Source organism: Protopterus annectens, chromosome 5.part0, assembly GCF_019279795.1.
Source record: "Protopterus annectens isolate FY-2018-M chromosome 5.part0, PAN1.0, whole genome shotgun sequence".
NCBI lineage: Eukaryota > Metazoa > Chordata > Ceratodontiformes > Protopteridae > Protopterus > Protopterus annectens.
In genome coordinates, this window is record NC_056735.1 from 382,780,840 (window position 1) to 382,793,006 (window position 12,167).

General features: G+C 38.3%; 1 protein-coding gene across 1 annotated transcript in view; it reads right to left on the reverse strand.

Annotated features, from left to right (window-relative positions):
* The window catches only part of ATP1B1 (ATPase Na+/K+ transporting subunit beta 1), a 367,918-nt gene that overhangs the window by 175,532 nt on the left and 180,219 nt on the right, over positions 1–12,167 (reverse strand). The window contains exon 4 of the mRNA XM_044072355.1: positions 7,103–7,275. Within this exon, the coding sequence (XP_043928290.1) occupies positions 7,103–7,275 (173 nt within the window). The remainder of the gene's footprint in view (positions 1–7,102; positions 7,276–12,167) is intronic.

A 12,167-nucleotide genomic window follows, 5' to 3' on the forward strand; every position in this document is an offset into this window, starting at 1 on the left:
GTTTCGATCCCTTTCAAGCAGCTCTTTTCTGAGGATTGCTTAAGGTTTTACAGGAGGCAAGGAAACCCTCAACCAGAAAATCTTACATATCCAAATGGAAAAGATTTTCTATCTAGTGCCATGTTCGTAACCAGGACCCTTTTTTCAGTGGGGGTCCCTCTGGTCCTCTACTATTTGTGTGCGTTGCTCCACTATGGTCAGGCTTATTTTTCTGTTAAGGCCCACTTGTCAGCCAGTTCTGCTTGTTTGCCCTGGAGTCCTCCTTTTGCTTCTTGTTTTGAGAAGAAACAATTACTTAAAGGGACTTCCTCCAAGGAAACCTATTTCTTTTCCTTGGGACCATATTTTTGTTTTGGAAAAATTGACTCAGGCTCTTTTTAAGCCTGCAAATTCTGTTCCTTGCAATTTTGTACCTGGAAGACTATTTTGTTCTTGGCTCTTACTTCTGTTTGGAAAGTTTCTAAGCTCCAGGTCCTTATGGATATTACTCCTTTTTTGGATTTTCAGATGGACCGAGTGTCCCTTCATACTAATCCTTCTTTTATGCTCAAGGTAGTAAATGACTTGTCCTTGAATCAGTCAGTACAACCCCCTCCCTTTTTTCCTTCTCAGTCTGCTAGTGAGAGAGTCCTGCATACCTTGGATTTACACAGATAGCTCAGATACTACTTGGATAAAAACTAAGGCCATTTATAAGTCTGATCAGCTTTTTGTTTCCTTTCATACCAGGACATTGGGTTTGTTTGTTTCTAGCAAACCATCTCTTCCTGGATATCTAAGGTCATTTCCTTTTGTTATACATTTCATGACAAAACGTTTTCTACTGCTGATAGAGCTCATTCCACTAGGGCTGTTGCCTCTTCTGGTGCCTTCAAGGGGTTGGACACCAATTCCCCTCTTGAAGCTGCTACTTGGTCTTCAGTGCATACATTTACTAAGCATTATAAGTTGTTTATGGTTTCTAGGGCCAGAACAGGTTTTGCTACAACCATGTGATATGTTTTTTTTTTTTTTATGGCTCTTCTCAGTCTTCCACCTCCTGTTCTGTTTCTTGAGCTTTTTACTCTCCCTTCTGTCCAGAACACTGCAACAGTAACACAGGACATAGTACAGTTGTGTAAACCATAACAGTAGATGTCCTTCTCTTCACTGTTGCAGTACTCACTCCCTTCCTCCAACCCCCTCATTTCTTCTGTTTTTTGTTTTAGATTAAGTTCTGGATGAGGGTTTCCCCTTTTTCTTCTGCATTTTTCCTTCTAGATGTGCATGGACTCCTTTGGCCTATGGAGACTGTTCTTCTGGGGCAATTCAGTTCTGGGGAGCTGTGTACATATGTAAGTCCCTTTTATGCCCCACATTCTGTGCAGGGAGCATAAGTGTGATGTATGGCGCATACAAGATCATTAAGCTTTGGTATACTGGCTGAGCATCAGGCTTCCTTGGGTGGGAGATCCCTTCTGTCTAGAATACTGCAACAATGGACACCTACTGTTATAGTAAGATTTTACACGACTATACTTACTGTTACAGTGACCATCCCTGAAATTGAGTTCCAGTGATTCTTCAGCTAATTAATTACCAAATAGCGCTATAAACTATACTGTCCTTCTGCTCTAATAGATTATTATGCAAGAGTGAATGTACTGCTCAGTCTAATGTGTAAGAGTGAATGTAATGTGAAATCTATATGCAATGAACTGCTTTCACTTAACTTCACCACAATCAACTAGGTCAGTGGTTTAGACCCAGTAAGAGGAAAGAAAAGACATCAAATCCAAAGTGCCACAGTATAAAATCAGTATTATCTACAAATCACTGAAATCAAATTCCTCATGTGTCAGGTTCCAGAGTCACAAGACTCTGAAGTACAAAATGCTGATGATGGTTTTCCACAGGAAACACTACCAGTGCAGTTAGTACCATTCATTTTTGACATACGATTAAGATGGTAAAGTTTAGAGAGGGCTTATCCCCCTCATGTTGGGTGTACCTGCAAAAAATGCTTATGAGTTTTTGTCTTTTTGGTGTTTTGGACATTTGTGTTTGGCGATATGGTTCTGCAGAATCTTGTAACCCATCATGTCATAATGGAACTGATAAATTTCCACTAATCTTTAAATTGAGCACTTAAAGTTCAAGGGATTTTAAGACTTCTCTAGAACAATAAATAAATAAATAGTGTGTGCACTAAAAAACACTCAATTCTGACAAACCAATACTACATCAGTATTAAGTGAACTACAAAATAGGATGCTTTACATTTAAAAGTACATTATAATCTATGAAATTATATGCGTACACTTCAATAGCTCAGGTACTAGAGTAAACAATTACATATTAAACTATTCTTTAGCAGTGGCATTAACAAAATTACATTATGTATATTTCTGAATGAAAAACATTATTAAATACAATAGATGGTAAGATAAAGAATAAGTGAATAAAACATATCAGATGATACTAGAAGAGACAATGCCAAAATGAAAAAAGTTTGCTTCAATTTTTGGCAAGTCACTTGAATTCTAAGGAGTGTTTAAGTTAGTAATTAAGAAGGTTTAGGGTTTCATGCACTGAAAACACCTTCTAGGCAAATACAGTGTTATTTTTAACTACATTTTTGCTATTCACTAATGCTGGATTCAGAAGTTTCAGGACTTCTTAAAGCACCCTAGACAGGTACTCTATCTAATCTGAAGGGACAGTGAGTTCCAAGGTTAAGTAGCAAAAGGTACACTAGAGCTCTCCAGGTTCATCTTAGGAATCAGTAACATGACTAAATGAGACAGTAAACCATGGCCCAGAAAAATAGGCAAGAGCAATATTTTGCAAATCAAAGTGCGAGAGTACAAAAACACTGAAATTACCATTAAAGATACAAGCTGCCAATGTAGACTCCAAAGAGCATAGGAAATATGACCAAACTAAGATGTAGATGTGTGGAGGTTTAATGGTAAAGAAGAAAGCTATAAGCTGCTAATAAAACTCATCCACAGAGCAAAGAAATAGAGATGGAATAAGACAAGGTGGAGAAATGAGAAAGGCATGGCAACACTTTAAAGAGAAGTGGGATTGAGAAGAATAAGGGTAAGGAATGCAAGGGGCAATTGGACACCCTTAACGTGGGTTGGAAATAAAGGATGACAAGGAAAAGAGGATCGAAAAGATGGCAGCGATACTGAAACCTTGCCACTTTTCTAAGGGAACAGACATAAGGAAAGAGACAAAAAATGTCTCCATTCCTTTTACAGTAACTGAGGAGAAGGATTCATGTGAATGAGAAGACTAAAACAAATTCTGGTGACAAACTTTAGAAAAATGACGGCATTAACTCTGTGTGGAAGTTTAAACAAAATGGAAGGGAATCACAATCGGTAATTACAGGAAATTGTAGTGAAGGGTATTTTATACCAATGAAAGTCATAGTTGCATTTTATGATGAGCTGTATGGAAGTGGGAGACAGGTGAAGAGAAGAGGACAGAAGTTACAGTGTATGAGGCAGGAAGTTGGTCTCTAAATAACGACAAAAGTAAAAATGAGAGTCTCAGGATAATACAGCTGTCAAAAATGGGAAACTACTATGAATAGATGACTGATAAAAAGATTAAGGTAAGACAGAGACCAAGACAGAGAGGTGAGATATCTGCAAGAGGTCTTCAATGGAATAAGCTGGACTAGATTCCTACTTAAGTCCATGACTGAGGATAAACTAGGGGTTCCACCTAAGTGGGTTGAGGAAGCTGTGGATTCCAAACATCACTAATTAATATGTATGGAAAGATTTTATCATAACTGTTGGATAAAAGACTGGAAACAGCAGTAGACAAAACTGAATAAAGAGAAGCAGTTGAAATTTGTAATATGGGAGAAGATCAGACAAATGGTTATTTTATGAGTTTCCAGAGATGTACAGAGAAAAAAAGGACACTGAATGCAGAGCTGTACTCTGCATAAAAAGATTTTATGCTATACACACACGGACAAAGCTATATGGGACCTAGGAATAAAATAAAAGGAGTAAGAGTCTAATTGGTGAGTAAGGGACTTATTTAAGGGGCTAAATCCAAGGGCTATTAAGGTAAGTGATGTTAACAAGGGGCATTAAACAAAAGGCTTCCTAACCCCATATACCTATTCCTATTAAAAATGGACGTATGGATATGCAGAGCAAGAATGAGTAGAGAAGGGGATGAGAAGGAGTACTTTTGTTTGTTTGAATTATGATACTAATGGAGAATATGGAAAAAGTAGAGACAGAAGTGCTGGAGGAATTTTGGAGATATGAGAAACAATTGTTGCTGGCCTGTAACAGAACATTTGCAGGTGAATATGAAAAGTGATAGATCTTAGAGAAGGTCAGGATGAAAAGCAGATAGAGTACCAGGTTCTGGAACCAGGGATCTACAGCAGTTTTAAAGTCAACTGTGAGCAAACTGTAAAGCATTATGAAGACTTAAGCAGGAACTTCAACAGAATGTACAATGCCACTGGGGTCCTTGAGAAGGATGCATGTCTTAGGGTGATGGGACTGTCCAAGATAATGTTCTTTAGAAGTCACTTAAAGGAGAATATTTCTACTGTTAATATAGCCAAAAAAAACAGTGCTGCTACAGATGGTTTGTCATCATTTATATGGAGAAAATTGGCAAATAAATGGGGAAAGTTAAGCTTTAAGGGGATAATGAGTGTGCATGTGTGTGTGTGTGCTGTTGGGGACACTCATAACCAGTTTTTGAGATGGGATAAAGAGGACATGAGTGGGGATCAAGATTAGAAAGAAATCTGAAAAACATTCCTATGACCCTGGGGTGGGGGTGAGGGGCAATAGAAAGAGAAAAGATTACAGAGGAACAGAATATGGGGAAGGTTATTTGGAAGGGTAACAGAGTTAGGGCAAGAGTGAAAATGGATGAGTATCGAGGATTTGAAGAAAAGCAAAGCAAGAAAACACTATCAGTGATTTTGAAGGAATGTTTGGGAAATTAAGTTGAAGTGGCAAAAAAGTGTATAGATTTTAGAAAAGCACTGATATTTTTTTCACAGATAAATTACAGGGTAGCTGTGGGAGTATGGTGTTGGAAAGATGTATGAGGCAGGTGGGAGTTAAGGAAAATGCCAGTGGGAGAGTACAGCTTGTTACTGAGTTGGAGAAATGTAATACTTTGACAAGATGATGAAACAGTAGACAAGTGATGCAGTTGAGATGGAAACCGGAGATGGAAACCGGGGGGGGGGGGGTGATATCTAGGATATGTGCCAAAAAGAGTGTTAACAGATCCACATTGCTCATATAATTTATTCTCATCACTAAGGTTAGGAAAAGATGAAAGAAAGTAAGATGACAGCTGCTGGAGGTGTGCAGAACAAGACAGCAGCTTAACTGAACATGTGGAACTGAAAGCGTTGAAAGGGAGCTGATATACTCCATGTAAGAAATAGCACAAGACATCTAGTGGGATGTTGAAGTGGACTTTAATAGAATAAGATAATACAGTAGAAAATGTAAGGGTTAAATGAGCATGAGAGGGTGGGTAAGGGTAAAAAACTTGCACAGAAGAACAGGAAGCTAATATACAAGAAGGGGAAACTGTTAGTCATGCTGAGGAAATAGGAAGAAAATCGTTAATAGGTAGAGAAATTAAGGACATCTTAGAATATCAGAGTGGTAGATGGTAAAAGCAGAAATTATAAAAAGAGGAAGGTGTAATAGCCAGGGCTTAAAAAAAACTCACCTTTCCCCCACCCATCACCCCCTGTGAGAGTTGAAGGCAAAACCTCTACTACAGGAGGCTAAAGGGCTTACCAGAAAGCATTGGTGCTCTGTTTATAACAAAAGAGACAGCAAAGCCAGTTTCCACAGGAAAATGTATACAGGAGACCCTCATTATACACAGACTAGTTACTGGCAAACATTCACTGAACTAGGGCAGTGCAGAGCATGTGCAGTGAAATAGGTACAAGCAGTGGCGTTATAGTGTGCCAAAAAAATTCCAAGAGGGGTGCTGGGCAGGAAAAGGAGGCAATGTAAATTTTAATACAGGGTACTGGGAAAAAAGGCGCATATTTGATCAAATGCCTGTTGAAAATAAATGATGCATCTTAAGATTTTTTTTCAAGGGGAATTATCATAGAAGTAAAAGTGAAGAAAAGAGTTTCAAGACAAATCTGAAAAAGAAAAAATAATGAAACAATTTTTTAGGATAAGGAGACAAGAGTTCCATTTTAGTTTGAAATTACTAAGATCAGTGTCAGTGAGGAATACGTCCATGTGAAGATATAAAATAAATTTAGAAAAGCTACAAAACAGGCTAATTTAACTCACTATACAGCCCTCAAGAGCATCAACCCTACCAGCAAGTAAAAAGGCAAACACAATTCACCTGTAATTTTTCCTTTAGTAAACCATTACATTGCTGCTTCATATGCAAGGTGGCAAATATTTTCTTGAGTTAAGCTTGATGTATATTTTCTATTCCAAAAAAACATGTAAAAGCTCAAAATCAGACCAACAATAAGGAATTTGTTACATGGATTATAGAAATTATTCTTGTATATTACTGGAGAAAAAAGTGGCAAACAGACTTCAGGGCAAAACAGACCTTAAAAAGATGTGGTTAGCATAATTATGTATACAGTACAACTAGTCGGTTCCCTATGAAAGAGCGAACGCTCTTCTGTCAAACTGTAAAGTTCGAAAGCTGAGAATGCTGAAGTCACAGAACAGTGATTTTTTTCCCATGGGGGGGGGGGGGATTCGCTGGGCCAGTCTTTGGACTTTGCTGTTTTCTCCACTGTGGTGCAATCTCAGAGTTGGTATAGTTAAGTTGGGGGAGTGGGGGGGGGGGTGAAGCCCCCCACTTTATATTGTTTGGATCAAATTTTCTGATCAGTGACCTCACTTTATATTGTTTGGATCAAATTCGCTGATCCGTGACTTCGACATTTTTGGCTTTCGAACTTTATAGTTTGACAGAATAGCATTCGCTATTTTTAGCATTCGCTGTTCTGATATAGACGCCAACTAGTCTACAAGGGATGAGAAAATGTAATCTTTCAAATTTAAATATAGAGCAAAGCCATTAAAATGAGATAAAGAACACTTACCTTTGGAACAAACTTAATAACTCTATTAAGCCTTATAATCATGCAGGGTTTCCCCTCTGCAAATCCATAAGTTGGGTCATTCAAACCAGAGCAGTTGCGCAGCCATGCACGGTTAAAAAGGCAAGGTGGCGCCTCTGGACGGTCACCGACTACACCAGACGGTTGAGGGAATTCTGTGCCAAAAGAAATACATATTTTTTAACTTAGTGTTTGCTCAGGTACAGGTAAAGGAAAAGCAGAAAACTGGATCACATTTCTTTCAATACAAAAAGCCAACAATAAATGAAAAGTTTTGTTTCCCAAGTCTCAAGCCACTTCCACCAGGCAAAAGTATAATTACACAAAGTACTCTATATGCAACAATGGTTCTACATTGACTTGCAATGGAATACATTATTTGGACTACTACCTTCATGTATCAGGACTAGTTCTGCTGCCTATTTCAACAAATATTCAAACAGCACTGTCCAAAGCCAATGTTTGTGCTTGCATCAGAATAGACTATTACCTAGTCATATTTGTCCATTTCTTTTTCATAAGAAAGCAGTAACACTCAGACATTCAGAAAATGTAGCCAGCCTGAAAAAATCACCACAGCTATTCAGAATACATGAAATAATTCCAAAGGGCATGCATGTTTTCTGTGAAAAAAATAGACATGCAACTAGCCATTCATTCTGGCATTTAAAACATTTGCACTGAAATCTGCAAAAGGCAAAAAGCACCATAGTTTGTTGGTCACAGAAAAAACAATAATGTGATAAGGCATGAACAAAATATCCATTGTGTGAAATAGTTCATACCTTTCTAGGAAGACGGGTGATAAGTGATTTAAGGCTGGTTGCTGAATCTACCCTGGGCACAACTCTAAAATTTTGTACTAAATGATATCTTATCTTTCTGGAAAGTCAGATATGCCACTGAAGCCATCAAGTCCTAAAGCTCAGATATGTTGTGATGATGTTACTAGGATGGGTACTTGGTCACCAAAAACATTTCATTTAACTAAGCTGGTGACAGTCACCTTAGTCCAATTATCAGGTGCACCTTGCCTGTATGCCTTGAGCAATATTAGTAGAACAGGATAAATTCATACTTAAAATTCTGATACCACAGGATGGAGGCACTACAGAGTTCATCCTTTGTAATCAGTTTTTGCCAAACTGTTAATTTAACAGTTTGGCAATTACATAATTAATTGACAATTACTTACCCTCTGCTAATCCAACAAAATTTACAATTACTTAGGCTCCGCTAATCCAACATAATTACAGCTCTAACCCAGAATTTTGTAATCGCTCCCTGCCCTTCCATGAATATTAATGTCATAAAAATGGCTCACTACATTTAGCCATCAGTGTTCGGAAGTGATTTCTAAAAATTGTTTGCTTATACATGTGTGTGAAGCAACCTTTTGTTTTTGTATAAAAAAGTGTTTGCATGCATAAAGTTGCATACAAACACTTGTACAAAAACAAAAGGCCATTTCACACGTTTGAACATTATCCTTCTAAATTTTTGAGGAATCTGATTGGCAGTGTCCTGGTTGGCATCATCTGGGACTAGGGCATACCTATCAACTTCTCAGCACAAGAAACCTGGACAAAGGCAGTAATAATGTGGGGGGAGGGGGGACAAATGCTCGAAAACAGACAGATTTTAAATATTAGCACCACACAGTAGAACAAACCAAACCTCACACCACAAGTTCCAGGCCAGATGAATTCACTCAGTTTAGTACACATACTGATTTATTAAAATAAATTTTTACTGCAGAAGTTATTTTTTAACAGCAAAACTTCAAACTCTTATACCATTAAGAGCAAGTAACACTCAATGGTATAATACTTGACGTTTTGCTGTAAATTTTTACTGTAGAAGTTATTTTTATTTTACTAAATCAGTCTGTGTACTAAACTGAGTGAATTCATCTGGCCTGGAACTTGTGGTGTGAGATTTTAAATATTGCTCCTATAAACTTAAAAGCTGCTAGAATAACAAATTTTGAATTACGCATTTTCTGAAGGAAATGAAGTCTGAAATTCAAAGGTATGTCATTATTTACCGTTACTTAGTTACTTTAATCTTCAGTGATTTGCCAGAAAACCACAAATTTTTATGAGGAACAGACCAAAGATGTGAAGCAAAAATCTGGACAGTTGACAGGTATGGACTAGGGGAGGCTGGAAGTAATACAATGCAAGATAAAACAAATACACTTGGACTTGTGGGCTGTCTTGACAGCTTGCTACAGATCAGGCATTAATTTTATGAACAGGAAGCCTCATTTTTTTTTGCTTTAGCCAGGCAGTTGTGATGGACTTGTCTGATGACTCAGGATGTAGCGCAGAGTCCCAAGCCAAGGGTATAAACGGATGGTAAATGCCTTCTGCTTGGAAGTGCAAGAACCCTCAGTGATTCCTTCAGATTCAGGCAGGTGTACTGAAGCTCTTGTGACCACATCCATTTCCCTCTCTGCAAAAAGAGGCAACATGGTTCATGGATTAGTACTAGGCTAATTGCCCTTGTGGGCCATTTTAAGCCTAGCCAATTACCCCATGTGAGAATCAAACCCTGTACCTTGTGCCTGCAAGGTAAACATCATAACCATTATACCAACCTCCCTCCTTAAACTAAACAGCCCTTATAGGTCTTGAACCCAGGACCCCATACACCATAGTCACAAGTATTTAACCACTAAGCAATTACAGATGTAAATAACCAGCCCTTGCAGGTCTTGAACCCAGGATCCTGCATACCATAGTCACAGCAATTTACCAGTAAGCTATCTGAGATGTTACAACAGAATACTAAAAGGACATAGGAAACATCACATCTTAAGTAAGGGGGGGGGGGGATGAAAAAATCCACAAACTATTGGCTGGAAGAAGAGGCCCGATATCATCTATACTTTTTCTGGGCTGGAGAATGGCAAAGATCTGGAGACAGAAGAGAAGGAAAGAGCATTATGGGACTAGGAAAAGGGTTGCAGGCTGGGTAAAACCTTAACGTTCAGCTGACTTGAGCTTGCAGCTGAGTCCTGATGGCTGAAGGCTATGGACAAGATCCCCTTGCTTCCAAAGTGCAAAACTCTTGACCAGAGATATGAACTAACAAGGTCAGACATGACTGACAGATTGCATGGCAACTAGTGTAAAGAATACAAAAAAAAAAATCACAAACTGAGCAGCTCAGCACTGGAGACAAACCTGGGAGACAACCTGGACTAATGACTACAATGTCAGAAAATGTGTAAGGCATGTGAAGTGAAACTGTGAGGTGGGGAGGGGCTACAAGAAGGTGATTACACATTGAAGTTAACTGTGGACACATAGGGACACTACACAGAAAAGACATGGAAAGATACAGAAACACAGGGAGATAAGACAAAACTGGAAGAAATAAGGCATAATAAATTAGTACAGGACGTCTTTCCTAAAAGCAGTAAGGTTCAATTAATTTCTTACAAATCCTTTATAAGGCAAGTGAAGTGGAGACCTGGACATTACAGAACATGTGACTACAACAGGCAGGCATAACAGTTTAATCCTTACAGTATCGGTTGGGCTATGAGGAGGACCCTCCCTTGACAGATCCCATTGTTGGAATCATTATTTCCACCAATCAATAACTGGCATAGTGTGGTCGGTGGACTGAATCAAAGATGTACCTAGCAGCATGCAAGGTTAGCTTCTCTTCTCTAGAGTGTACATGCTTCCACTAGGAGATGTCATTCGTAGGAGAGGTTTAAAATATTAGTGTTTTGATGACTATATCCAGTTATACACCTCCTTCCCTCAGCAACAAGTGTCCAATCTTGATATAGGACTGTACAGAAGACAACATTAACTGACTGATCACTAGTTACCTAAATTTCATCCATCTAATAACAGATGTGGGCGTGTGCACCACTGTGACATCTTCGACATCTCCTAGTCCATCTCCCAATACCTGTTAAGGAAGCAGCAGACAGGACTTTGTGTCCCAGGTTACAGGATTGGGAGTGTATCTGAAATGCATGCCATCAGTCAAGGACAAGATGGCAGCTGTGGTCATGTCATTGTACTTTCATTGCCTGGAACATCCTCAGAATTAGGCATCTTAGCTACCTGTTGATGTCAGCAGTTGTGTATTCATGAATCTTTCCCAGATAGGACAACTGCATCTCCCTTTGTCTTGGGCTGTATAAATGTGACTGGCTGCCTGCCTGCTGCAGATACAGAAATCTGCAGCCATATTTTGACTCATATACTTTTAAGTATATTACTCCTGTTCTAAAGGAACTGCAGATCTTTGAGACAGTCTTGTCAACGTGCCTTGCCCCACACAATTCAAGTCCTCCCTATTTTTTTTTTTTTACTTGCTCTGATTAGCCAGAGAAAGGGGTACTAGTACTTTCTAGGAGGTGCTTAGAAACATTGGTAGGAATTACTATACTTATTTTGTGTCCACCCTATGGAATTCTTAACATTTTAGTTATGGACCTGTGACTTAAAACACCTAAGCTTTTAAGGCTGATGTCTGGGGCATTGCTTAATTTCCAGAAATCTGTTTTTATTCTTCTTTGTATTACATGTTTTATTATTTTAGCACTGTACAATATTGAGAATTTTAAACAACTCAAAGTTAGAGGTTGAAAGATTACTAACATGAAAGATTAATAGTATGATATCCGATATCCACAGCTGAAAAGTTGTACTTGGTCTCTCCCAGTTCCTCATCATTTTGTCACTTCTGGCATGAAAAGCAGCAACTTATGAGATGCTAACTTCAAAATTGTTCCTTCAAAGCCTCAGAAAAGATATTAAGGAGGTGTAGGAGAGAGAGTGTTGGATTATTCCACCTGCTTCACATTATTTGCTGCAACACAGGCAGCTTAGAAAGCTTAAAGTACTTTCACATGGTCTAGTCAGCATGGTGTACCAAGTCTAAATGATCCTTCAGACAAGACTGAGGATGTAACAGAGTACTTATAGCTATACCTATATCTATCTATATATATATATATATATATATATATATATATATATATATTAAATAATTTCAAAAGTTTTCCCACCTTTAA